Genomic DNA, 24,541 nt, shown 5'->3' with positions numbered 1-24,541 from the left:
TATAAGAGGTTTGCTCTTTAATGAGTAACTATACGTACAACAAAAATTTAAGGGAATTTTAAAAAGTCACCATTGTCATATTAAAGGTTTATAGTCTTATTCTTTGTTTAAGACAAACATACCGTCTAAAATTGTTCACGGTTTTATTCTAAGATTAGAGGAGACAGCGAGCTGGTTACCCTGTCAGGGACGTGGTAATCATAAGTACTGCTCAAAGAACAGATAGAAGTCCTGTTTGAAGCAAAACAGACGAATACGGCTCCAAATATACACGTCCCAGTCATCATTGTTGTTCAAATATTGCACCGACTGTGAGAATGTAGCACGTCAAGTATAGACCGCTGTATTTAATAAATGACTATGTACTCACATTCCCTTTTACTAACAATAAAACTAATGCCGACACGGAAATATAATTAAAAAGTTTTCACTACTAAATAAAATTTTGTAATGAGATCTAACGTCTTCCTGGCCTTGGGCCAGTTAGCGCATTCTGCAGGCATCCAGAGTACGCCAAAAAGCTAAGAAATCGTTGGCGGTAGATGAAAAATAACAAGACCAACTGACAGAGGTTCACATCTCGTCAGCCCGTGATCACGGTTGCTGCAAGGTGACTGAAACGTCGAGACTATGTTGTTAAAAATTACAAAAGCGAAGTAAATCCGAAGAATATTAGTTTTATTTTAAAATTTGTAGGTTACATACAAGAGTACGATAATGCGTTGCTTAGTTGGTTGGCAAGATTTGGCGTTTGACATGAAGATTAGCTTAGAACCGGCGAAGGACTCCGCACACTCGTCATATCCTTCAAGTGAGAGAAAATAACTTAATAAAATCCTGATGTGCTTATTTCCAGCCTCTAAAAAGGGACGGAGGTCGCCCGGTCAGTCACTTTTAATTCAATTTTTTGTCTATATATATGTTTAAGACAAAACAAGTTGTGTACCTCATTCACGTTACGAGAAGAGAATAGAACATTGTACAGCTTGCTTATGACTGAACCCTAAATAATATAACTTTAAGTCAAAGACAACACTGTTCCTTAAACCGTTACTCATATTATTATTATTTACAAAAGAAAGTTTAATATGACGTCACAGCTTTTTTATTTTTTCTTCATACACTCGTGACGGGATCGTTATCTTTGTACATTATCGAAGCATTCAGCGTAGTTCCGAGAACAACAACAACGAGACTAACAAGATGGAGCAGAAATGGTCACTAAAATTAGCAAATTTAGTCTCTTATTGCCAAGTTTGTTAGTGTTCCCTTGTAATCTACACACATGTGTTATTCAGTCTGAGGCACTTTGTGTTATCTGATAGGTGTTATTATTTGATAGCAGCTTTTAAAGAGCTGTGACGATGTTTTATATTATTATTATTATTCTTATTTATTGACTTTCAAGCAAAAATCAAGCTGTTAATTTCCTTCCAGAAGACCACACAATGTCTCGACCTCACAAACTAGTGACATGAGGCGTTTGTTTACTGATGCAATACGAAGCTTCTTTTCAATCTCTTCGTTCGTTTCGGACCATGACATGTCTGCTGAGAGTCGTTCATAGATGTGTGCGCGTGTGTGTGTGTGTGTGTGCGCGTGTGCGCGCGTGTGTGTGTTTCCATACAAGTTAATTGAAGTCTAAATAACTTTAATCCAAGTAACGAATACTTCGAATGGACATTTGTCACAAATTATTTATATTCAAACGGAACGCTTCTGTCCAACTCGTTCAGTCATTTTCATATTCCTCACAGCTTTGTATGTATCTATTATAAAGGACCTCCGTCGTTTATTTGTCACCTGAATCCCTACCACGCGTGTGCATGAACAAACTACACACGGACAGTTTTCTGTTCTGCATCCATATATCTACGCCGATAGTGCAATGTGCGAGGACTTATTATTGAAAAACTAGAAACGATCAGTGTGTCGTTTAACTACGCGACATCATGGTAAGCGTGTAATCAGCACCTTAACTGCTTATCTTTTATCTTTCAGATCTCATTTCTTTATAATCTTTTAGGAGGGGTATATCCTGGAGCCATTCAGTGAACTCATCAGTTGAAGCTTGGACTTCTAGAGAATGGTTTGGCAGAAAGTTGTCTTTACGATCGCTGTGGCAGCAAGTGTGACGGCACAGAATGATGGTGAGACTCAGGGTCGAGAGTTGTATTTCATTTTCTTATAGTACCGGTTTTCTACTGCTCGAGAAATGGCATAAGTTGATACAGCCTAGCTGTCAAGTTACAGCTCGAGTATGGACTGGCTCGACCGGGGAAGTACCGCCCTCTCACAGAAGATTTGGATGAAGTAGTCTTTATAGGCTGCGTTTCGTCCGATGAGTGAGAGAGCCGGTTGCCCTTTCCCTTTTCCCACCCTTTCCTTTCCCCCTCCCACTATGAAGGTCGGCTACGCATCCGCAACATCCCTTATGTTGCACATATCTATGAGCGACAGTGAATACCTTCCCCCATGTAGACCACCACCTCGATTGCCACCTTTGATATAAAAAGGCTACCTTTGGTAGGGAGGCACCTCATCAGGTTGAGGTTATCCGTCCTATGGTTGTTGATTTAACATCGAGACCTGGTCGATTATGAAAACACGGCTTAAGAGAAGAGGAGGAAGGAGGTGCGGCTACGAAATGAAAGAGACTGTGGAGAAATAGACTACTTCATAATTTATTCATATTTTTAAAGGTCTCTTAAAAGTAAGAAACACGTCTCAATCGTATCACTTACAAATGTTTATTAATTGACAGTCCGTGTTTGCGTGCCCAAGTCGTTCGCACCATACTGTGACAGCTTGCAGAGTCTTGGCAGTCCAGTCGTCTGTGATGGAGTGGAATCCAGGTAATGCAAGCTGCTAGCATAAAGATCAAATTAACCTGATACAGCTTAAAACGTGTAGATTATTATAAAACGAGGACAGAGAACATACCAAGAGAGTCAGATCAGAGGAAAGACAAGACTTGGAAAGCAAATATATTATTTGTCTGTTTTATATTTGTAGTGATGACTGCCTCACAAGACTGAATAGAGAAGCTTCAGACTTTGGAGTGTTCTCTGACGAGGATATGGTGTTGATGGCACACCAGCAACCCGACAGGAACAGGGTCGTGGCGTCCGTTAGAGATGTCCTAAGAAAAGGTTTGTTTTGAGAAAAGTTTTTGTTGAGTTTCTAGCTCTCTATTGGCTTAAATAGTGAGACAGCTGTCCTACGGAAAGGACTTCATTTATTAAATTATAATACAACTGACTCACAATTCTGTCTCGTTCTTCAAAGATGCCTACGCCTTCGAAGCGGTCGCTGTAGTCCCAGCGAGTCACACTGGAGGTCTAGAGGGTCTCCGGGGTATGAAGTACTGTCACCCTGGTCTGGATGACACGGAGCCAAGCTGGTCTCCACGAGTGCAGAAGACTTTGGAACGAGCTGTTCGTATTGTTAACATTATTATATCAAAATATTTCGCCTTCAGATAACAAATTAGAGACGATTGTCCGGTTCAGTATTTTGACCAAGTGGCTCAGTAAGGAAGTTAATTTGATTGGTCCATTGATTTTCTTTCTCAGTCGTGTATTTCATCTGTCAGCACAACCAAGCACGTCGGGCTCTTTACATATGTATCACATATAAGTTATAAGTAAAACAAAATCTTTTCAACTAACATAACAGAATCTAAATATGTGTACGCTGTTCTGTGTAGCGACGAAACGAGTTAATTTTATTTTTAAAGATCATTAATCAACATTTTCGGATGAAAGTAATATTCTGTTGATTAAAATCGGTTTATTATGTATCTGGTGTCAGATATGTCGGCGTCAATGATAAATATGTATTAATAAAATAATATTAATTATTACTCAATTGATTTGTTGGTTTTGTTAAATAACTTTTTATTGTAAATAATAATTTAGTTTTATTTAGAAGTAAAACGACTCGGACTTCATCCACCAATCAGTGATTCAGGTGAGTTGTGAAGGGAGGGGACGGCTTCTATATAAGCAGGGCTAATCGTCGATGAGCCAGTGGTGGTTCGGTAGCCCTCTGTTCACAACTCATAATTGTGGTCAAGGGATCCGCCTGAATCATCTACATATTTTAATAAGTACTATAAAATGAAGGATAATTCTCTCAACCGTGAGACTTCTGAGCCAACTAGCTCGCGCATACTCCAATCGCGAGCCGACAGATATGATCACATTGGACAGAAGTAATTTAAGTTCAAAGAACTCTGCTGTGTATAAACAAAAGAAATAAAATAAGGTCTTCCAATGTCTTGCCCATTTGTTATGTCTTTATTAAATCAAACTTTCTTCCAGGCTGCCAAGATCGATAGCTGTCCTGATGCAGAAATGGAAGTGCAAACTCTGAGCTCCTTCTTCCACAGCGCTTGTAGACCTGGACCTTGGAGTGATGATGACAATGTTGATGCTGATTTTAGTAAGTAATTTTAATGAACCAAATTCTATTTACTATGATTACAGCAACTATTAGCTCATTAATGAATACTTTGTCTGCACCAACTGAGTTAGTATAAAGGACCTAATTGTAAAAAATATGAACAGCCCAGATTCTTCTTCACTCCAATGCGACAGCTGCGTGAAAAACACTGTTATGATCTTTGAGTTATGCTTGCAGCCCTCTTCATGTTTGACATGAAAGTGTTACGAACTGGGCCCAACCTCGTTTTACTTTACTTGAACTTTAATCGAATCAAACTGATTAAATTTCTGGACCAGAATCCCGATTCTCGAACCTGTGCGCTCTGTGTGGCCAGAACGCGAAGTGTTCCAAGTACACCATCGACATGGGCCCTAACATCAATAACGTTGACAACAACAACAGACACATCCAGGCCTTGGAGTGCATGAGGTCCAATGGGAACAACTCTTTCGCTTACGTCGCCTGGCAACACGTCCGCACTTACTTTAACGTGAGTTACTAACATGTTGTTTAAAGTAGTTGTACTAGGCGAATATTAGTTGAGGTAAGGCCTTTGAAGTTTGTACTACGGTACCTTATACTTGCCTGAAATCGGAAAATAATTAAATGATCCTGTGTTTTTGTTCCACCGCCACTAATTTTTCTTTGGTTTTTGTCTTGAATTATAACAGATATATTTGAAAGCGGAGTGAGAACATTTACAACTGTAGTGAAAAGAGAATGTTAATAATTGATCCTGGAGAACGAAGAATCTGTTTCAAATGACTGAAAATATTTTGGAAGAATGTTGTTTTAAACATATTTTGAAGAGTTTTGTTAAATACTAAAAGCAAATAATAACAAATCAACGTTTACCGTCCAGATACGCAATCCTCGTATCCGTGCCTCATACTCTCTCCTCTGTGAAGACGGCTCCCTCCGACCACTGACCCTTGAGGCCACTATTTCCGATGTCTCTCCTTGTTCGTTCGTCAAACAGCCTTGGGGCGCTATTGTTGCTTCTTCGTAAGTTTGAGATATTTTTTAATTCCAAGTTTTCATATCTCATTACAAATATAAGACAGAAATTGCAGTTTATTAACTTTTTTGCACTGACGTCCTCTAGACCGAGAGCAAACCGAGCGAGCAGTGCCATCAGGAGCTGGTGGCCTTGGGGCTCCAACCCTGGAGGCAACACTTGGCAGTCAGTGCTGTATACGGCTTTAATAGGAAGCTTCCCGAACGTTGTGTACTTCGAAGACGGTCTGCCTACACCAGGATCTTACATTCAAAGTACGCAAATTTATCATAACCCTTCGCTTTTCTATTTGATAATTGCCAGATACGTATGTACATTAATTCAAAATTATTTTTTTTACCAATCTGAGTTCTCAGTCAAATGTAAGAGCATGTTTTGTTTATGATTTCTATTGACGATCATCTCCAGGTGGCAACTTCACCTCGATTGATGACTCCTCATCTTGCATCTGAGCTCGTCGCCAGTGGACCGTCTCCAGCGTGACCACAGCGAGCGCTCCTCATTCATCATGGATGGATAAATATAAATAAATATTGCACATACGTTTTATGTTTTTATTTTGTTTGTTCCTTACTTAGAGTTTCTTTATTCTAAGTATGTCTGTGTCTGTTTGTTGTTCGTTCAGGTATGTGTAAGCTTTTGGACCTGGATGAGAGAGAGCCACGTATGATTGTGTGAAAGAAAAATAATTGACATAACAAAAGATAAATATGAATGTGTGAACCTTTTTTTTGTAAAACCGTCTGCTGAAGTGTCTGATTGTAGAGCTTTCTGACCCCTATCGCAAGCGGGTCAGACAAACTTCTGTCAGTGCTAATTGCCTTCTTCTGAGAAAGCAACACTCCTCGATTTTCTTTCAGCCAAAATTCACGTTTGCATCATAAATTAATAGGTACAAAGAAGTCTATGTAGTCATGAAAAAATTTAGTGGCTTTAAACATGTGTACCGGAGTTGTTTCCTTTGTGACGCTATTATAAACCCTGATAATTGTCGTCCGATTTTAATACGGATTTCCACGAAATCATTGGATTGGGGATTTACTTAGGAGGATCTACTTTAGGAGCCTAAGACAACAAGGAGAAAGGTCTTGCATTTCACTTGGTAACTCGAAGGCCCTCGCCGGGATTTGACAAGATAGCCTAGTTTGTAAGCTTTCTTGGTTTGTCATATTCTCTCGTTTGATTGTCTGATTTTCAGCCTTATTGAGAAACCATCAACAAGTAATTATTAATAACTATTCATCTCAAGCAATGTCGTTGAGAGAATATGTTTCTCAGAGATCATCCCTCTCCACAGCTCTCCATCACCAGGTGTTTCTGGTCACGCAGGTGTCAGTATAGTTGTAGAGCTTCCTTCTTATCATTACAGACCTTCCTCCAAAGTCCCGTCTGCGCGGGTTCGAGTCCAGCTAGATGGCTTTTTTCTTCCTATTTTTATTTTTTTTATTATATAAACTATATAACTATTTCATTAAACAAACTATATAAATTATTTATCATATACATAACGAAGAGAGAAGAGAGAACGAGGGTTATATTTGCATCACAGAACGAAGGTTATATTTGCATCACAGAACGAGGGTTATATTTGTATCACAGAACGAAGGTTATATTTGCATCACAGAACGAGGGTTATATTTGCATCACAGAACGAGGGTTATATTTGTATCACAGAACGAGGGTTATATTTGTATCACAGAACGAAGGTTATATTTGCATCACAGAACGAGGGTTATATTTGTATCACAGAACGAAGGTTATATTTGCATCACAGAACGAGGGTTATATTTGCATCACAGAACGAAGGTTATATTTGCATCACAGAACGAGGGTTATATTTGTATCACAGAACGAAGGTTATATTTGCATCACAGAACGAGGGTTATATTTGTATCACAGAACGAAGGTTATATTTGCATCACAGAACGAGGGTTATATTTGTATCACAGAACGAAGGTTATATTTGCATCACAGAACGAGGGTTATATTTGTATCACAGAACGAGGGTTATATTTGCATCACAGAACGAGGGTTATATTTGCATCACAGAACGAGGGTTATATTTGCATCACAGAACGAGGGTTATATTTGTATCACAGAACGAGGGTTATATTTGCATCACAGAACGAGGGTTATATTTGTATCACAGAACGAAGGTTATATTTGCATCACAGAACGAGGGTTATATTTGTATCACAGAACGAAGGTTATATTTGCATCACAGAACGAGGGTTATATTTGTATCACAGAACGAGGGTTATATTTGTATCACAGAACGAGGGTTATATTAACGTCGGAGAACGAGGGTGATGTGTGAATGTTAGGTTTATGAATGAAGAACCTTTTGAAGCTTCGTATTTGGCGAGAAAATATACAGAAATAAAAACAATGGTTATATGAAAAATATTTATATTTTAATTGTATTTACACAGATTATATAGTTTGCTAACATTCACGAGACCCTGCACTGTCTTAAATGCGAACATGGAATATATAACTGTCAATTAAGTTAATATAAACTAATTTGAAAATAAGGTTTATGTTCATAGTTTAAGGTATTTTTATTCAAGAAGCAGATTACAGATAGTTGTTCATAGAAAGTTATATGTATAGTACGTGTTTTAATACTCATCATCATCATCAGCCTGTCGGAGCCCGCCGCTGAGAGGCGTCTTCTCACATGGAGAAGGTTAGAGCATTAATCACCACGCTCGCTCGAGACGGATTGGCGATTTCAATTTTATAATTTTTATTACAAATCCAGGTTTCCTCATATTTTCCTTCACTGTCCGTCAGTGGCGTCTAAATACTCTTAGAAAGTACATATGACTCGATGAAGATCACATTGGTACTTGTCAGGTTTCGAACCCGCGCCCTCACGTGTGAGAGGCGGGCCTTTAACCTCCAGCCCACTAAGACTTTTAATCAAATTGTAAATTAATATGTTTATTAAAATACTATTTATTTGCAAGATTTTTTAAATACTTATATATATAAGTTGCTAATATTTTATTAAGATTACATCCAGTTATGTGATAAAATGAATTAATACAAGGATATTATATTTATATGGAAAAACAAATAAAAAAAAATATGAATATGAAAGATACCATTTACAACACAGACGATGTGTTAGAGGGGACTGGATGTCATTATGAGACGTCACTGTCAATGTCAGTCAGATAGATGTGACAGCTGTCAATGTCAATGTCACAATAGAGCAGTTGTCATAGTTTTTCTACAGTCCGAGCTGCTGATGGTTCGATTGAGATGGCGGCGGCTGCTGTGACGTCACCAGACGTCCGTGATCCGCGTACTTCTGGAGGGCTGTGCTCATGAGCGTCATGAGTTCCTGGTAGAGGATGCAGCGCCGGCTGGTCGGCTTGCAGATCTCCCTGTGGTCCACGGACACGCCGTGGAGGGCACCTACACCTGGGTCTGATGAGGCACACATACATATATATATATATATATATACATTAGGACATTATTATATATATATATATATATATATATATGTCCTCCTTCCAAAGAGAAGTATACCTGCGCTGTCAACACTGACGATCCTCAAATACAGCAGGGACATGAGCGTCCGGTCCGTCTCCACCAGGCTGCGGACGGGAGGCAGCGAGGACGAAGCCACACGCCAGCGCTCGTGCAGCTGCATCACGAGGTCACAGTCTGAAACACCAAGTGACATGCACAAACACATTTACATAATATTAAAAAAACATTATAATATTGATTTTCTTTCTGGACCATACATCACATATCCACCTCATCATCAGCACTACCTTTACATATTTCCAGGAGTTCCACACTGCGAGCTGTGACCGGCGTCTTTATGTCCGCCAGCGGCGAGCCGCGGTGAGGCACGGAGTAGAACATAAACCCAGCTGACTGCTGGTAGATGGACGGCAGGTCTTCAACAGACAGACAACCCGCCAATTAACCCACATTATCTTATATCAACACTAGTTCCTATCACCACTTAACCAGGTACTGTACAGTCAACAACATCTAAACCTTCAGCGTCATGTTTGTCCTGACAGACACTATACAGGTGTTGCGATTTTCCCCAAATAACTGCATGTTTTGAAGGGATAAATTATAGCTCGTGTCTCAGCCTGCCGTGTGAGCTACGTCACTGGAAAGTTTCATCAATATCGGTTCAGTATGTTTGTCTCGAAAGCTGAACAAACATCGGCACACGCCCACAAACTTCCACATTCACAAATCCTACTATGATAGTCGTTTGTTAACCTAGATTTTTTTTTGTTTAAGTAACCCTTTTAAATATAGTTAACAAAACTTTAGGAAACATCATTATTGTTATTGATTTTATATCAACCGGAAAACGTTTGATTAATAATTATTTATTACATTTAATATGAAATGCTCTACCGATTTTGATGGTCCTTTCGTTAAAAGATAACTGATGTTGCACAACTTGTTCAACAAGACAAAGTTGAATAATCTGATGAACAGATATATGTGACAGGAGCGGGATTTGCACCTGTAACTTCTGGAGCATTGCAGCTGGAAAGTGGATATAGTGTACTCACCACTAAGATCTGGGCGAAGGATTTCCTCATTCATTCGTTCCCCTTTAAAGCCTCCGCAGTCCACAGCGTCATTGTATATGTTATCTAAATTACATGTAACTTCATTTCTTTTTATTTCATTTGCATCATTTTCATTTGTTTCATCTAATAGATCACAGCCAGTTTCGTTGTCTGTGTGTTTGTCTATACAATGATTAATTCTATTGTCGTTGTTACATTCGTTCGTATTTTGTTTATTTGATTCTGTTTCTCCGCCTCTCATTTGCTTCGTAAACGCGTCGTACGCTGGAAATAAGATTAAATGAAATGATCTTAAATGAAGTCGCATAAATGTATGAGTATTATGTGAAAAGTATGTGTACATTTTAACATATAAAATTTGGTGAAAATTCAGATAGTTACACATTTATTGGTATAAATAAAATTACTGAAGCTTAATCTAGGAGAATGAGTATTTCAAAAAATATAATAAAATAAGATTTTAAGGCCAAAAATACAAACAGATTATAATAGAAAATCTACAAATAATGAAGCCAAAGAAATGTATGTTGATAGAAACATTGAGCCAACTTTTTTAACGAAATGTATTTATTATACCTTCACAATAAATATGTTTTATAAATAGTCCGCCCTTCGAATGTCCAACCCATATGATGGGTCTCCTTCCAACGCCCAGCGCCAGCAGCTGGGTTATCATTTGATCAGCTCGCTCGTGGAGACGAAGCCTTTGGACGGAACAGAATTAGGCGAACCATTCACAAGGATCCATGTCTGACACAGACCATACATCTCGAATAGGTGAAGAGATTACACAGATGTCGCTACGGTGCACTCGGACGGAGGAACATTGATTTTTTTTTTAATATAAAAAAAATGCTTTCCGTTAATGGCAAAGAAACTTTACATTTAAAATATCACATTCCGATTATAATGCTACTTTCTAAATTAATGTAAAGCTAAAATAATTGCGTCCTAACAAATTCCACATATCCTGATAGAGTGGTAGTAGAAAAGTTTGATAAAATCTAAAATATGCCCATCAATGTAATGCTTAAACTCTACCAAACACAATCGTCTCGCGCGAACAGGCCACTCACCTTTGACTTGGCTTAATCCACAGAGGTCGCCACAGGTACGGATCGCTCGTATAGTTTATAGAGATCACTCTAGCCCCCGGATAGTCCACCTGCAACCAGTCCCGCGGCCAGCACGGCGAGTAGCACTTATCACACAGACAGCCGCAGCCGGCTTCACACTTCGTTTCACATTTACAGTCCCCCGGCTTCACTTCGTTCGCCATATCAAATAAGTCTCTAACGAACTGAGCCTGGGTATCGTAATTCATGGTTTCTATTTGATGGTTGGTGTAGAACTTTTCGGTTATAAATAAATCGTCTTTCGTTATATTCTTCACACCAGCGGCATCTTCTTCAATTATTTCATTCGTTCCGCCTTCATTTATTCCTGTTTCATTTAAGCTCGTCTCGTTTGACTTCGTTTCATTTAGTCCTGTTTCTTTTGCATTTTCGCCGCACGTCGTCCGTTCGTCTGTGCATGTGCATGTTGGCGTCGAATGCGGCCGCCTCAATGGCACTATCCTAATATCCTTTTGATACCTGGACCTCCATTCGCCTTGTCTCCATGTATTTGCTAGGGATCCTATCCATTGAATAATATTAATTTTCTGAATTCATTATTATTATGCAAAAACAAAATTTGTTTGGTTTCCTTTATTTATAAGTTTCTTGTTAATTTTTAATGAGATTTTTAAAATATTCTAACGTAATCTTGGCTTTACTATGCAATATATATATAAATTCTTATAAACATGTTGTGTATGACTGATATCTAGATAGTTATAACCTCCTGCTTATGTTAGTTTGAGTATGTCCGGGTGTTTGTTTCGCCTTCGCGCAAAAAATACTGAGTGGATTTTAATTAAACTTTTCATTTAAAAGCTTGAGGATCAGAAAAGGTAACTCGATATAAATTGTCCCCAAATTTACTAAGTTTTACGTGAAATCAAGGAGTAAGACTTGTATGTGTGCATATTACACTAAAACCTTTAATACATTTCTCTCCAAGTCCAATACTAAAATCAACACAGACAGCCCTCGTCGAGGGCACCTCGTCTGCCCATGATCACGGTTGCTGCAAAGTAACCGAAACGTTGGGATTATGTAGTTTTTAAAATAATAAAATCCGCGTAGTAAATCCGAATAACACTAGTTTCATTTACTTATTAATAAATTAATTTTAGGAATTAAAAAACCTTCTACTAATGATAGTAAAAATATATTTTATAGTTAGTTTAGTAGAACGATATATGTACGTATGCATATAATATATGTAGGTGTGTGTGTGTGTGTGTGTGTGTGTGTGTGTGTGTGTGTAATTTTGTAACTTATAAAAGCCCCCTGTATAATAATTCCCTTGCTCTTATTTTATATATAAATGATTTTTTATTGAATTATAAATCGATTGGACATTCTCAGTCCAATCTTACGTGAGAATGAAAATTCGGCAACATTTAACGTAGATTTAAAATCTCAAAGTATTCAGTGTAGATTTATATGAAATAAAATTTAGATCCGGGGTATTGAAGCGTATAATATTTTATTGTCAAATACACTCAAAGTCGAGCTCGCCAGCCACGGTCATCAAACTACCTTCTAAAATCTGACCTCCAAAAAAATTATTCGAAAACTCGGAGCAAAATTTTATAGGACCTTGATCACTCAATTAACTATAGCGTAAATAAAAGTTGCGTCGAAATAAACGCTTGTAACCAAAAACACTTAACTTTGCTCTATTTCTTCTCTCTATCCAAAAAAAAACTGGACTGATTTTGATAGGTTTGATAACTTGTGTAAAAAAATTTTTTGGACAAATCTTGCAGTTAAACAAATTTGTTTGTCTGCGATCCTAACTTCACAAAACTTATATTACTATGTGTTTTAGTATTTCCTATCGGAATGACTGAAAGACAATCACATGCGAGCGAGCATTGCATTACTTCAACGTATGCCACCGTCACCGGACGCCGCGCCGTAAACATGCGCCATACGAGGAAGCGATGCGCTCTTGGGGATACGTGATACGCTAAACAAGACTTCACGTACACGTAACATGTAGACCCGGCCGTGAAACTTGTGTCAGTAAACATTTATACGGAATATTCTGAATTACATTGGCTTCCACTGGTCCTTTTTTTTTTGGTATCAAAAGAATTTTGGATGATAATTTACTTGGATTTTGCATAACGAATACGTTATGAAACTAGTTTATGTCGGCGAGTTTGCTTGTGTTTTAGAATTGGGTTTGGAGTGAAAATAATGTATGCCTAAATCACAGATGTATATATATTTAAAGAAAGCGCCATCTACTGTCTTACTTGCTAGTTAGCACTTCATTCGAATTACTTTAATTACGTAATAATTTAAAAAAAACTATAAGGATTTTGTTTATAAATATCAATCCATATATTATTCTGATATCCAAGCTACATAACAGGAAAGTTTCATCGGAATGGATTCAGTAGTTTTTGCGTAGAAGAGTAACATACTATGTATGTGTCAGTTTGTGGAGACATCCATAGAGACTTTCTTGTCTAATATATGAGGAGTAATCCCTCACCGTACAGTCCGTGGACGAAGATGACGTCAACTTCTGGCTGATCTGGTGAATACAGCACTGAGCAATCCACCAGCGGTTCAGGATGCAGGTGGTCGTAGTTCGCTGGACGCGGCTTGGGCTTAGGAGCTGGAAATTGACACCCATGAGACCAGCTGTTCCATACAGCTTTCAGTACACATGCACACACTCACAAGCTGTTGTACATTAATTGTACATTAATTTGTTTTCCTTGCAATGAAATAACTAAGACGATTTTCATTAAAACTAAGAAAATAATGCAGAGAATTAAATGCAACGTAAAATATGCCTGATAATACGATAGTTATATTTTGACACTGTCTTATAACACCAAATTATATTCAACAATAAATTTATTCCATAAATAATAACAGAAAATGCCTTCACTTTAAGTTAGGAGGGTAGAAATAAAAAAAGCAACAATTCAACAGCAGATATAATTGTGGAGATATTTTTTATAGTCTGCCAAAAAAAAAACCTATGTTAGTCCTAACAGCATTCACCTGTTGGTGCTGGTGTCGTGATGAGGCGGTGCAGCAGAAGAGTTGCCGAAGACCAGAAGGAAGATACGCACCAGCGGCTGGAAGAACAGGAAACAGCTCTTGGTTCAGTGGACATATTTTTTTTATAGAGTTGCAGCCTTTATATCCAGGTCATTCAGCGCTTGTTTCAATATATTAAGATTTAATAATGTCATTATAACATTCATACAAATAATACCACAAACGCCTGCATCGATTTTGATGAGATTTTAACTCGTTAGTATATAATGTCACAGGGCTAACTCCCGAAAAGAAGTTTTTTTCTATATACCATTAAATTATTTGCCGATGTTGAAAATATACATTTTTCATATTTAGATGGCATGTTCTTGAGATAGTCCTATTATAACCGAGTTAGGGTCTGATGAAGGGGTTCGAGGAATAAAATAAAATTGCATAAGGATGGTGACCCGTAGATAAAAGGGGTTCGATTAGCAGGCAAAGCCGGAGGGTACATCTAGTTTGAGTAGGTAATTGCGGAAAAAAAATATTATCTCATACAGACGAATCCGGAAAAGCCCTTAAATGTTTCCAGCAAAAGAATCAAAGCAAGGAGAAAAACATATAACCGATTATAAATTAAAATTTAAACAATATTAATCGTCTTTGAGTTCAAAAAATATATTTATTTAATATAATTGTTACGTTTAAAACGTGAAAATGTAGAAAACTATGAAGAATATAAGTCAATAAAAATGTATTACAATAATACGCTTTGGGTGTCAGTAGAAACCAATTAGAGCTTAGCCCGTTACGATGAAGCGTGGGCTGGCGGGTTACGCGCATATTACATGACTTCCAACGAAGACCTAAAGCTGTTTTTGCGTCAGAACATCACGACAGACAGATATATATATACAATCCCGCTACATTGTAATTGATATATTAACACACCTCCAACGCCCGACCTTGGCATTGGACGTGCTATGACACAAAACTATATATATATATATATATATGTGTGTATGTATGTCTGCCTGTTCGTAACGATCTCCGTTGATTTATAAAACCATTCTAGGATTAGTAACTAAGGCGTTAACATAGTCTTAAAAAGCATTTGAACGGGTCAATAAATGTAACCACATATATATATATATATATATATATATATATATATATATACTGTATTACCACGATTATATATGTATATATATATATATAACCAGCTGTCATGTCTTCATACACTATTTACGTTGTGACGTGTTTCCGGCGGAACTACGGGATACGTTGTATACTATGTCTTTTGTTTATGTGTATACTACGTTACCGTAAAATTGGGTTAGAATCCGTTAAGTAGTTCTTGCGTGAAGGAACGACATACATCCAAACGACCTTGAATCTTTCGCCTTTATGTTAGCCGAATACTTATAATTTTATAATTTGGAAAAATTTTTAAAATATATATAGTGATTATTGATTATAATTTTTGTAGATCAATTCGGTGTTTACATCACATAGAATCCACGGAATGTATGTACGTCTGTGTTCTTCGTAATGTATCAAAAACGTAATTAAAAATTTTGTTCAAATTCTGCTTTTCCACCTCAGGAATGGCGGTCACGGAACAATTATCAAATGAAAGCCTGCGAGGTCCTTCAAAATGACCACATATCTATGATTTAAAACTAAGCCGTTAATGATTGAATTTAAACAAAATAAAGAGCATGCTATAAGAAATATTAAACGAACAGATAAACATTATATGTATGTAATTTTTAGCGAAACATAATACAATATTATTTGAAGTCGGCAAAACACGTGACACTACCCACGACAGGGAACAGTTCTCATGAAGTAATGACGGCGGAAGTCACAATGAAGACATCGAAAATAGATACAGATAAGTGTTGGAATGTGTTTTATCTTTTAAGAAAAGGAAAGATAACAACGGGAATAAAGAAAGGATGAAGAATAATTGATAATCTTTATTTGTATATAAAAAAACTATTTTTTCTGATCTCAACAAGTGTTGGGAATATTTAAATATAACTTAGTATGTGATAGAAGATTACATTAGACGGAAACAAAGAAGACAGAAGAGTTACGCAGACATTAGTAATATTTACACAATAATACTGACATGATCCTCGTATCTGTGGATCAGTTGTATGTGATCTATCAAGGCCTCTATTGAGACCCAGGGACTGTCAGTATATAAACATGATCTAACTCCCTGGTAACACATGTTTGTTCTCAAATAAAATTTATTATTAATGAAAAACCACATTAAAATCGGCTCAGCCGTTCCTGAGTCTACACAAACAGTCTTTTTTAAATCTTTTGCGCTGATAAAATTCTCTCAATGTGTCTTTTATGTGCAAAATGTGGTTATGTATAATTTTTGCTGTCTTTTTGTTCCAGCCTATCTCTAAAACTGAACCTATTTGGATGGAACTTTCACGAAAATGCAGCTAATATAATTGAGAGTAACTTAGAATACTTTAATTTTTATGTATGTTTGGTAATAAACATTTATTACAATCGAAAGCTATTGATAACAGCAGGTCGTTATCAATTTCTCGGGCCTCATTACAGCGTGACCCGCGACTGGCCCCGGCCACACGTGCGTGTAAAACATGACACCCGTGGTTATGGATTGACTGTTAACTTTACGTGTGCAGTGACTGAAAACATGTAGTTATTTAACTTTAACCAGCCAAATGTTGTACAATTTACATTAATACGTAGGTATTGTAACTCCCTAATCCCTAGTAGTATATTGGACAAAGACGTCTTCACTTAAACTGAACTAAGCTTTTAACTGCGATTTTCAAATCTTTATCCTGAATATATTTACACAAATTTTATCAAAGACTAGCTGTGCCCGCGACTTCACTTGAAAGGGTATTATTATCTGTCTAAATGATAGCAACAAAAATCTTATTTTGCTGCCCATTACATCAACTATCCGTCAGCGAAAACCTCATCAAAATGGCCAGCAGTTTCAGACGTCAGTTGAGTATATGTGTATAATTACATTATACATTCAGTGTATATGTATTGGCAGTTATACAATATTAATATGTAGTTATCTCGCAACCGTAACTCACATTCCAATACATTTAAAACTAGTGTTGTTACATAACCGATAAAATATATTTTACGGTTTTATAATAATATTTTATTTAATTCACAGATAGTCGCTAAATATCCCAATTATTGGGATGAGTTAAAAGGGTTTTAAAATTAAATAATCGTATAAACATTTACTTTCTAAGAGTATTTAGGCACCACTGACAGACGGCGAAGGAAAATATGAGGAAACCTGGACTTATAATATCAAATTACAAGTTTGAAATCGCCAACCCGCCTTGAGCGAGCGTGGTGATTAATGCTCTAACCTTCTCCACGTGAGAAGAGGCGTTTGCTCAGCAGTGGGCTCTTATAGGCTGGTGATGATGATAAGTAATAGTAGTGTTGCAAATACCATTTTTTTAAACAAAGCGAATAATTAAAGTACTTTAAAGTTTAGGTCCAAAAGAACTGTTTCGAAGAGTAGAAGCCGTGATACGTTATTTATTAGAGCTGTGAGATAAAGGGATAAGATTTCATAATTCTCTAAGTTGAAGACGCAAACCAGCAGACAAAATATAAAGTGTAGATCTGGAGACACCGATCTGCACTTCTAGTTCTGGAGGCTTACAGAAAGTTTGCTCAATGTTTATATTGCAATAGCCTTAATCTTAACCTGCAAACGAGCTCTGGACTTCATTGCGGTCGTCATTGAGGAGCTAGCAGCACGTATTAACTATTGAAGACTTTTGGATAGATGCCAGATACGTAAAGGTCTACTATCATCTGCACTATCTGTCTGACTGCCTCTTAGTACTTATCACCATATCTGACCAGCTCAATCCAATGTAAAGTAACGTTTGTCGTATTCGCGTGTTGGATGGGTGGGTTTCGAGTGTGGCAGAGAATTTGTAAACCTTAGATGCATGCAACGTCGCAAGTTCTGACTGATGTTTGTGGTTAAGGGTTAAGATCATAAGCACTAGGATTTAGTGGCTAGACCAATTTGATTCTTGTGATTCTAGAAGTGACAAAGTCAGATTAGTAAAATAGTTGATTGTCACTTTATTCGGTGTTTTTGCTTTCATGAAGAATTAGTTTAAAAAAAGCGATGAATTTAGTTCAGTTTTACGATAATCTCAGGCATTGCTTAGTTATAGCCCAGACTACTTTAAATACCGTCTATGAAGGTTGAACTGTGAACTCTCGTGATACTAACTATTGGACTAAAATATAAAAAACAATAAGATAATCTTTTTTATATTAACTCCGGTACAAATAATAAATATAGGGTTATATAGGCCAGGTAATGTAGGCCAAGGTTCACAAAAATATTGTATATCAAATAATTTAAACGGCAAAAAATATCGACATACACTCAAACACACGCAAACACTATTCCATGAATAGTATATTAATATATCTGTATTTTTCAATCACTAGGCACGCCGTTCCCGGTTCATTAACCTTTTGACATTGACATGGCAGGGCGCCAAAACGAAAACACGTGATTCAAACATATTAATTTTAGCACTTTAAATAATTCTATAGTTTGTCTCGTTTCGTAATTTGAATATTAAATTATTTACTTTGATTCCTCGTTGAAAAAAAATATACGTTTTATTTATTTAAATAATTTATTTTAATGTTCTACAAATCAGGCTGAATGCGTCAGATTTGGGTCACAACATTATTAAAAATGTTCAAGGAAGTAGTATGCTGAGATTATTTTATCTATGTACATATATTATTAATACATTTATGTATATATAGATTAAAATTATCCAATCAAACATACATTACATTTTAACACAAAAGATTTCAAAACTAAACCGAACCTTGGAATCACACTTACGTTTTATTTATATATATATAAATAAATATATATCTTTACTAGTTAATTTAAAACTATAATATGGAATCATAATAGCGTATATCATTTAAAAATATAATTACTTTATTACCTATTGTTATAATGTGAATACTGGATGTATAAAACTGTTTCTAATAAAATTATATGAATGAAGATTATTTATATAACCGAAAGTATGGGTGAATGTTTGTCGCTCGTCCGCTGTACTATAATAAATCATAATAACATTATATACAACGTGTCCCTTCACTTCACGTAGTTGTCTCGGGAAAACGTCTCTACACTCGTATATGGAGTCACGTGACACGATATGACGCGCAAACTCCTCAGCATTCCATGGGTTCACCGTGCGGGTGCCGGGTCCATTGTAGGGAGAGGAGCTTCAACAGTGCCTGGGACTAAACCAGGTGTAGGTTCAAGGACCCTATCTTACGAGTTAACCTGACCTCCACCTTCCAAGCTCCTCTCTCTACTAAACCAAATTTGAAACTAACCTACTAGGGCCGCCTTCGAAGTACGCTCTAAGAATTAACTGATGTTAGTTCTGGACAGGCCCATGTCTTTTGGTAGATTGTAGAGAGATTTAGCTGTTAAACCTCACGCTCCTAATTCTAAAGTGCCAAATGAATGACGAACCTATTGTTAGTGAGTTCGTTTGTGAGCTCGTAATACTTGTTGACCTTGACGGCATGGTCTTTGAGGATGTTGGTTTCCCAAGGAACCGTGAGCTCTATCAACACAACGCGCTTTAAATAATGTCTGGTATAGACGACGACGCACAAATATCCTCTGGGATGTTGTATTGCTTCTCATCCGTGTCCATCATTATAGACCAATCCGAAGCCGCTTTAAGGATAGAGTGAGGCTTGACGTTTGATTCTGTAGCCCTAGTGCCTTCTCTCACTAAAGCTATTGATAGCTTGTTTGTGGCTATTTCTTTTTGCGCTCTGACTACCGAAAGACTAACTTCACGAATGGTTTCCAGAACCCTATCGTGACGACGCGAGTATTGACCGCTATCCAGGAGTACCCTACATCCCACCAGCAAACGCTTAGCAGTTCCAACTGCCTCCCCGCAGATGTTGCAAGTTTTGAGATAAAATTTCAGCAATGCTGGCGAACAATCAGGTATTAAGGTGCGCCATCTTGTTGCTAATGGGATACAAAAATCTCCTACGTCCAGCCACTCGCTCTGCATCTCTAAACTCATGGCATGGATCTTCTTTTTATCATTCTCGTCTCGCCCAATAAAAGACTTCATTATATCCGTATCTTGGGCCTTCCTACTTGATCCTAACCCTACTCTGTTACTTTGTGCTCCTATCATAAACTGCTTGTGGAATTGAAGTCTTGATTCTAGCATCTTTGTCTTTTGGGAGTGATGTAACGACGTCATCATAGGATTTACCCAGGATACATCTCTTGGAAACTCATAGGTGTTTATGGAGTCCGATGGCCTTTTTAGATTCATGCCAAAACTATTGCGATCGCTAACTAAAGCTGACGAATCAGCCGATAACGTGAGCCCGAGCCACAACTTCAATTTTATGACACTTGGACAAAAGGGTTTTATTAAAATCATAGACGAGGAAAGGCCAATCCAGACGTGATATTAGATAATTATGGCAGATCCAAGCTTTTTTGACGTTACCGATCGGGGATATGGAGTCACGGGACCCGCTATACACGCAACAGACGGTTGGCTCGCGTATATATTGTATTCTAAGCACGCATTTTTTACTCTGTGACCTCTGTGATATCCACGGGATGGAAGATGTAGGAAAAATCTAGTATGTTACAACATTTAAATTTTCATTCTGAGACATCTTTGACATTAAAAAACAATTTCTATTCAATTAAAATAAATTACTTATTATGGTAATTTATTAATTCATGTCGTTATTTACTTGCTAATATAATTGACGTTACTTAACACTGTACTTCGGAGTACTCAGCCAAATGTTTGAAGTGAAAGTTGACGGTTCGTTGACCTCAGGTATCGAAAAAAATAATTCGGGCATTGTATACTAAGGTCATAAATTAATAATAGTCTTGGACTTCCGGTCAGATCCAGAGCAATAGAGATATCTAACGACCAATATTTTTAAGGTAGAATCAAAATTTAATTTTATTAATCATTTTTAATTATCTGTTTCGTTCAGAAATTCGTATTATGCCTGCTTTGTTAAAAACTTAACGCGTTTTATGGATTTTCAATATACACATGATAAATCAATCATTGCCTCATTAACAACAATAGAATTGCTCAATCCCTAACAATTCTAACGAAATTAGGTCGTATTTTTGTACTTTGATCGCTTTTTAATAATAGGACGAAAAAACAAAGACGTTTTTGCCTACACACAACAAACTACAAACAGAGTGTTCAGTTTACTACGCGTTTATATTGATAAACTTAACAGGGAAAGTTTAGTTTCGATAGAATACAGAACGAGATCAGAGGTACTTAAAAATTTTCATCAACCCCTACCACCAGACAATGTATCATATACAGATTATAAATTTATAATTATCTCGATACACAATACATTCTGCCGATATTAAAATCAAATATCTTAAATTGACATCTAGTTACGTCAACGTCATTGATGACACTGTTTTTTTTTTTTAATCGATGCAATAGAAAGCCGAAGAACGATCGCTTACGTCATGATATTATGTTAGAGGAAGCCGTATGAATTGAGTTATATGACTCGAAGGTCAAGTAATAATCTCTCGGGTCTATTTTCATTGTGATCGTTGCATGGCTTTAATGTTTAAAGGGGTTTGGAGAAAATGAGCTCGTTGAAATGACCTGAAAATCCATAGACATCACACTGGACGGATATTGCGTAGTAATGGACGAATTTAGGGGAATTTTAGCAACACATGTAGGTAAAAAAAAACTCTAGATTTCTTAAACAAAACTTAACGTAATTAAATAAAAAACCATAAATATTTATATGAATTAAGGAATTAGTATGGCTAAGTTAAAATTTACAAATATCTATTAAAGCATCATCAAAATTTGTCTAGCCTTTTACAAAGTCAATGTTCAAAACTGTAGCAAAAATCAAACAATACACATACATGTTTCTTACAGTTCCTTCAACACAAATTAAAATTTGCATCAAAATCCAACTATTATATCATTAATAAAATTTCCTTACTTACACAAGAGCAATTATATAAGGATGTTTGAAGTCTCGGAGCGACACGACCGCAGCCATCTTGATTCACGGAGCTCGACCTGACGAAGATACAAAATATAATGCATTGTTCACTAATCAACTTATTTGGAGCACCCTGTACATGTAAATAATATATAGAGGTCTCTAGTCGGGTTCGTTTCGACAGAACCACTGCATAGACTATAATTACATATTATAAGTGATATTTACTACACACGCGGACCTTATATATAAATACAAGTACACACACAACTTCATTCAAAACCCAGTTACAATATAAATCTCGTAAATTTGATTTTTGTTAATTAAATATACATAACATATATTACTGTAAGCCATATACGAGATTACATAATAAATAACTATATATTATAGGCAATTTTATTGATCAGCGACATTATTTAAAAAAAATATCTAGCAGGACATTTTTTTTTTAATATTTCAAATTATATATATCAAAGGTCTACAAACTGACAGAAATATCACGCGAACCAAACTGTTATTTATTCTAACAAACTAATAAAAACTAAATAAGGTGCTGAATAATTGTTAAAAAAAAATTACTTTGAAACATCTGGTTTAGCGCAATAAAGATACCTTAATTAAGTGACATTAATTACAAATTCCCGCTAAACCCTTTGACCATATTCCGCAAGATTAATATATTCAGTCATCCTTTAATTTAAAGCCATTAGACTAATACAGAATTATCTTTAATTCACGTTACTAATATTAGCACAGATAAAATAGATTATCCGTTTATAATTATATAATAATTAAGATTAAAATGACAGATCAAATATAATTTTTTTTTCAATTCGTAAATCGGATAACAGTTCAAAATATACGTCCAACTTCATCCGTAGATTACAAATAATATTATAAAATCTACTTTTGTATATAAGTACACTAATAAAAAATAAAATTAATCATAACAATAGATTTCGTTTAACAATGATAGACAAACTTAGTACTTACTCCTCTATTATGATCTATTAAGCAAAATTATAATTCTTGTTGTACGTTATCGTTTGTAAAATAATCAAAGTGTAATAAAGAGTGAATTGTTCAAATATTTCATTGTTAGAATAAACATTAAATTATCTTACATATGTAGCTTAATAAATTTCATTAATGTCTGTCGGAATGCGCATTAAAATATTTATTTTGAACCTATTAGAACGGACAGAAAACAATGTAAGTCAACTAACAACTAAAATAAATTTAGGATGCGTGATCTTAAAATTGTTGTAGTACTTAAGGAACTCTAAACTAAAATTAAATCTTTTAATTATTGAAAATCCTTTGTTTTCAGCATCAGAATTAAATATTTACCTTTCAACAGTTCCATCATACAAAATACACAAAATTGAAACAATTTATCGACTTGAACGCGCGTTAGAAATATTTATTATATAAATACTTTTTTGTTAAAAACTATTTTTTACACACAACCTAGCGCTACGCGCCTCCCGCGCCACTACTTGTCAACTGGAACGTACCTGACACAAAAAGATCTTATGTTCTTTACAGAAAACCAAAAATATACTCTAAAATATGCTGATTGAGTTCAATTTTGCTTGGACATTGAGCGGGAATTAAAATTCAGCTCTTGCTTTGTGTTTACTTGAATATTTCATCTGAAAGTTACTTTATTCGCCGGAGTTAAGGTTTATTTTCGCTTGTAAGATATGTGCATTACGACATTATATACATGTAAAGAGAAACGAGTTTATCAAGACGAAATATTCGCCTTTACAAAAATGTTTGATATTCATTTACACTAAATATGATAAGTGTTGTAGATGAGCAATGTCTGATTGTACAGACTAGTACTTTGTCTAGATTCACATAGATTTCAGTATTTTCGGTCTATTTGTATTTTTGAGAAGAGATCATAACAACGTTTATTTATTATAAAAATTAAACATTTGGAAATTTAATTATTATCTATCTCCTAAATTTTTTTTTACACTATATGTTAAAAATTCTCTTTGTCAATACTCTTAGGTACTTAAAACTCAGCCAACATCAATTTATTTATGAGAGTTTCGTCAACGGACAAACATATTATATAATAATGTATAACCTACTTATTAAAGTCATTTATACAAATTTTTAGATGGACCCAAGTAATTCAACGAATTTAAATGTAAAGAAAAATGTTTATTTAATTATATATTTTTTGCTTTTTTAATCCTCTTCAATCTACATTAAGACAGCACTAAACCAGTGTT

The 24,541-nt window shown here is 35.9% G+C and overlaps 2 protein-coding genes across 2 annotated transcripts; one reads left to right on the top strand and one right to left on the bottom strand.

Annotated features, from left to right (window-relative positions):
• Positions 1-2,010: 2,010 nt before the first annotated feature.
• Positions 2,011-5,919, top strand: LOC116777055 (transferrin-like). Its single transcript, XM_032670411.2, has 9 exons — positions 2,011-2,150; positions 2,765-2,855; positions 3,016-3,152; positions 3,289-3,437; positions 4,326-4,446; positions 4,746-4,939; positions 5,312-5,454; positions 5,555-5,721; positions 5,876-5,919. The coding sequence occupies exons 1-9, from the start codon at positions 2,087-2,089 to the stop codon at positions 5,917-5,919; spliced, it is 1,110 nt and encodes a 369-aa protein (XP_032526302.2). The 5' UTR covers positions 2,011-2,086.
• A 1,940-nt stretch (positions 5,920-7,859) lies between these two features.
• On the bottom strand, positions 7,860-23,799 carry LOC116776878 (uncharacterized). The gene is made up of 10 exons (XM_032670164.2): positions 23,640-23,799; positions 22,288-22,363; positions 14,190-14,266; positions 13,669-13,794; positions 11,130-11,691; positions 10,630-10,757; positions 10,033-10,317; positions 9,262-9,390; positions 9,011-9,148; positions 7,860-8,905 (listed from the first exon to the last, which is right to left on the bottom strand). Exons 2-10 carry the CDS (start codon positions 22,341-22,343, stop codon positions 8,706-8,708), a joined length of 1,701 nt encoding a protein of 566 aa, XP_032526055.2. The 5' UTR covers positions 22,344-22,363; positions 23,640-23,799; the 3' UTR covers positions 7,860-8,705.
• Positions 23,800-24,541: the final 742 nt, after the last annotated feature.

Source organism: Danaus plexippus, assembly GCF_018135715.1.
Source record: "Danaus plexippus chromosome 29 unlocalized genomic scaffold, MEX_DaPlex mxdp_36, whole genome shotgun sequence".
Lineage (NCBI taxonomy): Eukaryota > Metazoa > Arthropoda > Insecta > Lepidoptera > Nymphalidae > Danaus > Danaus plexippus.
This window is presented reverse-complemented; position numbering and strand designations above follow the sequence as displayed.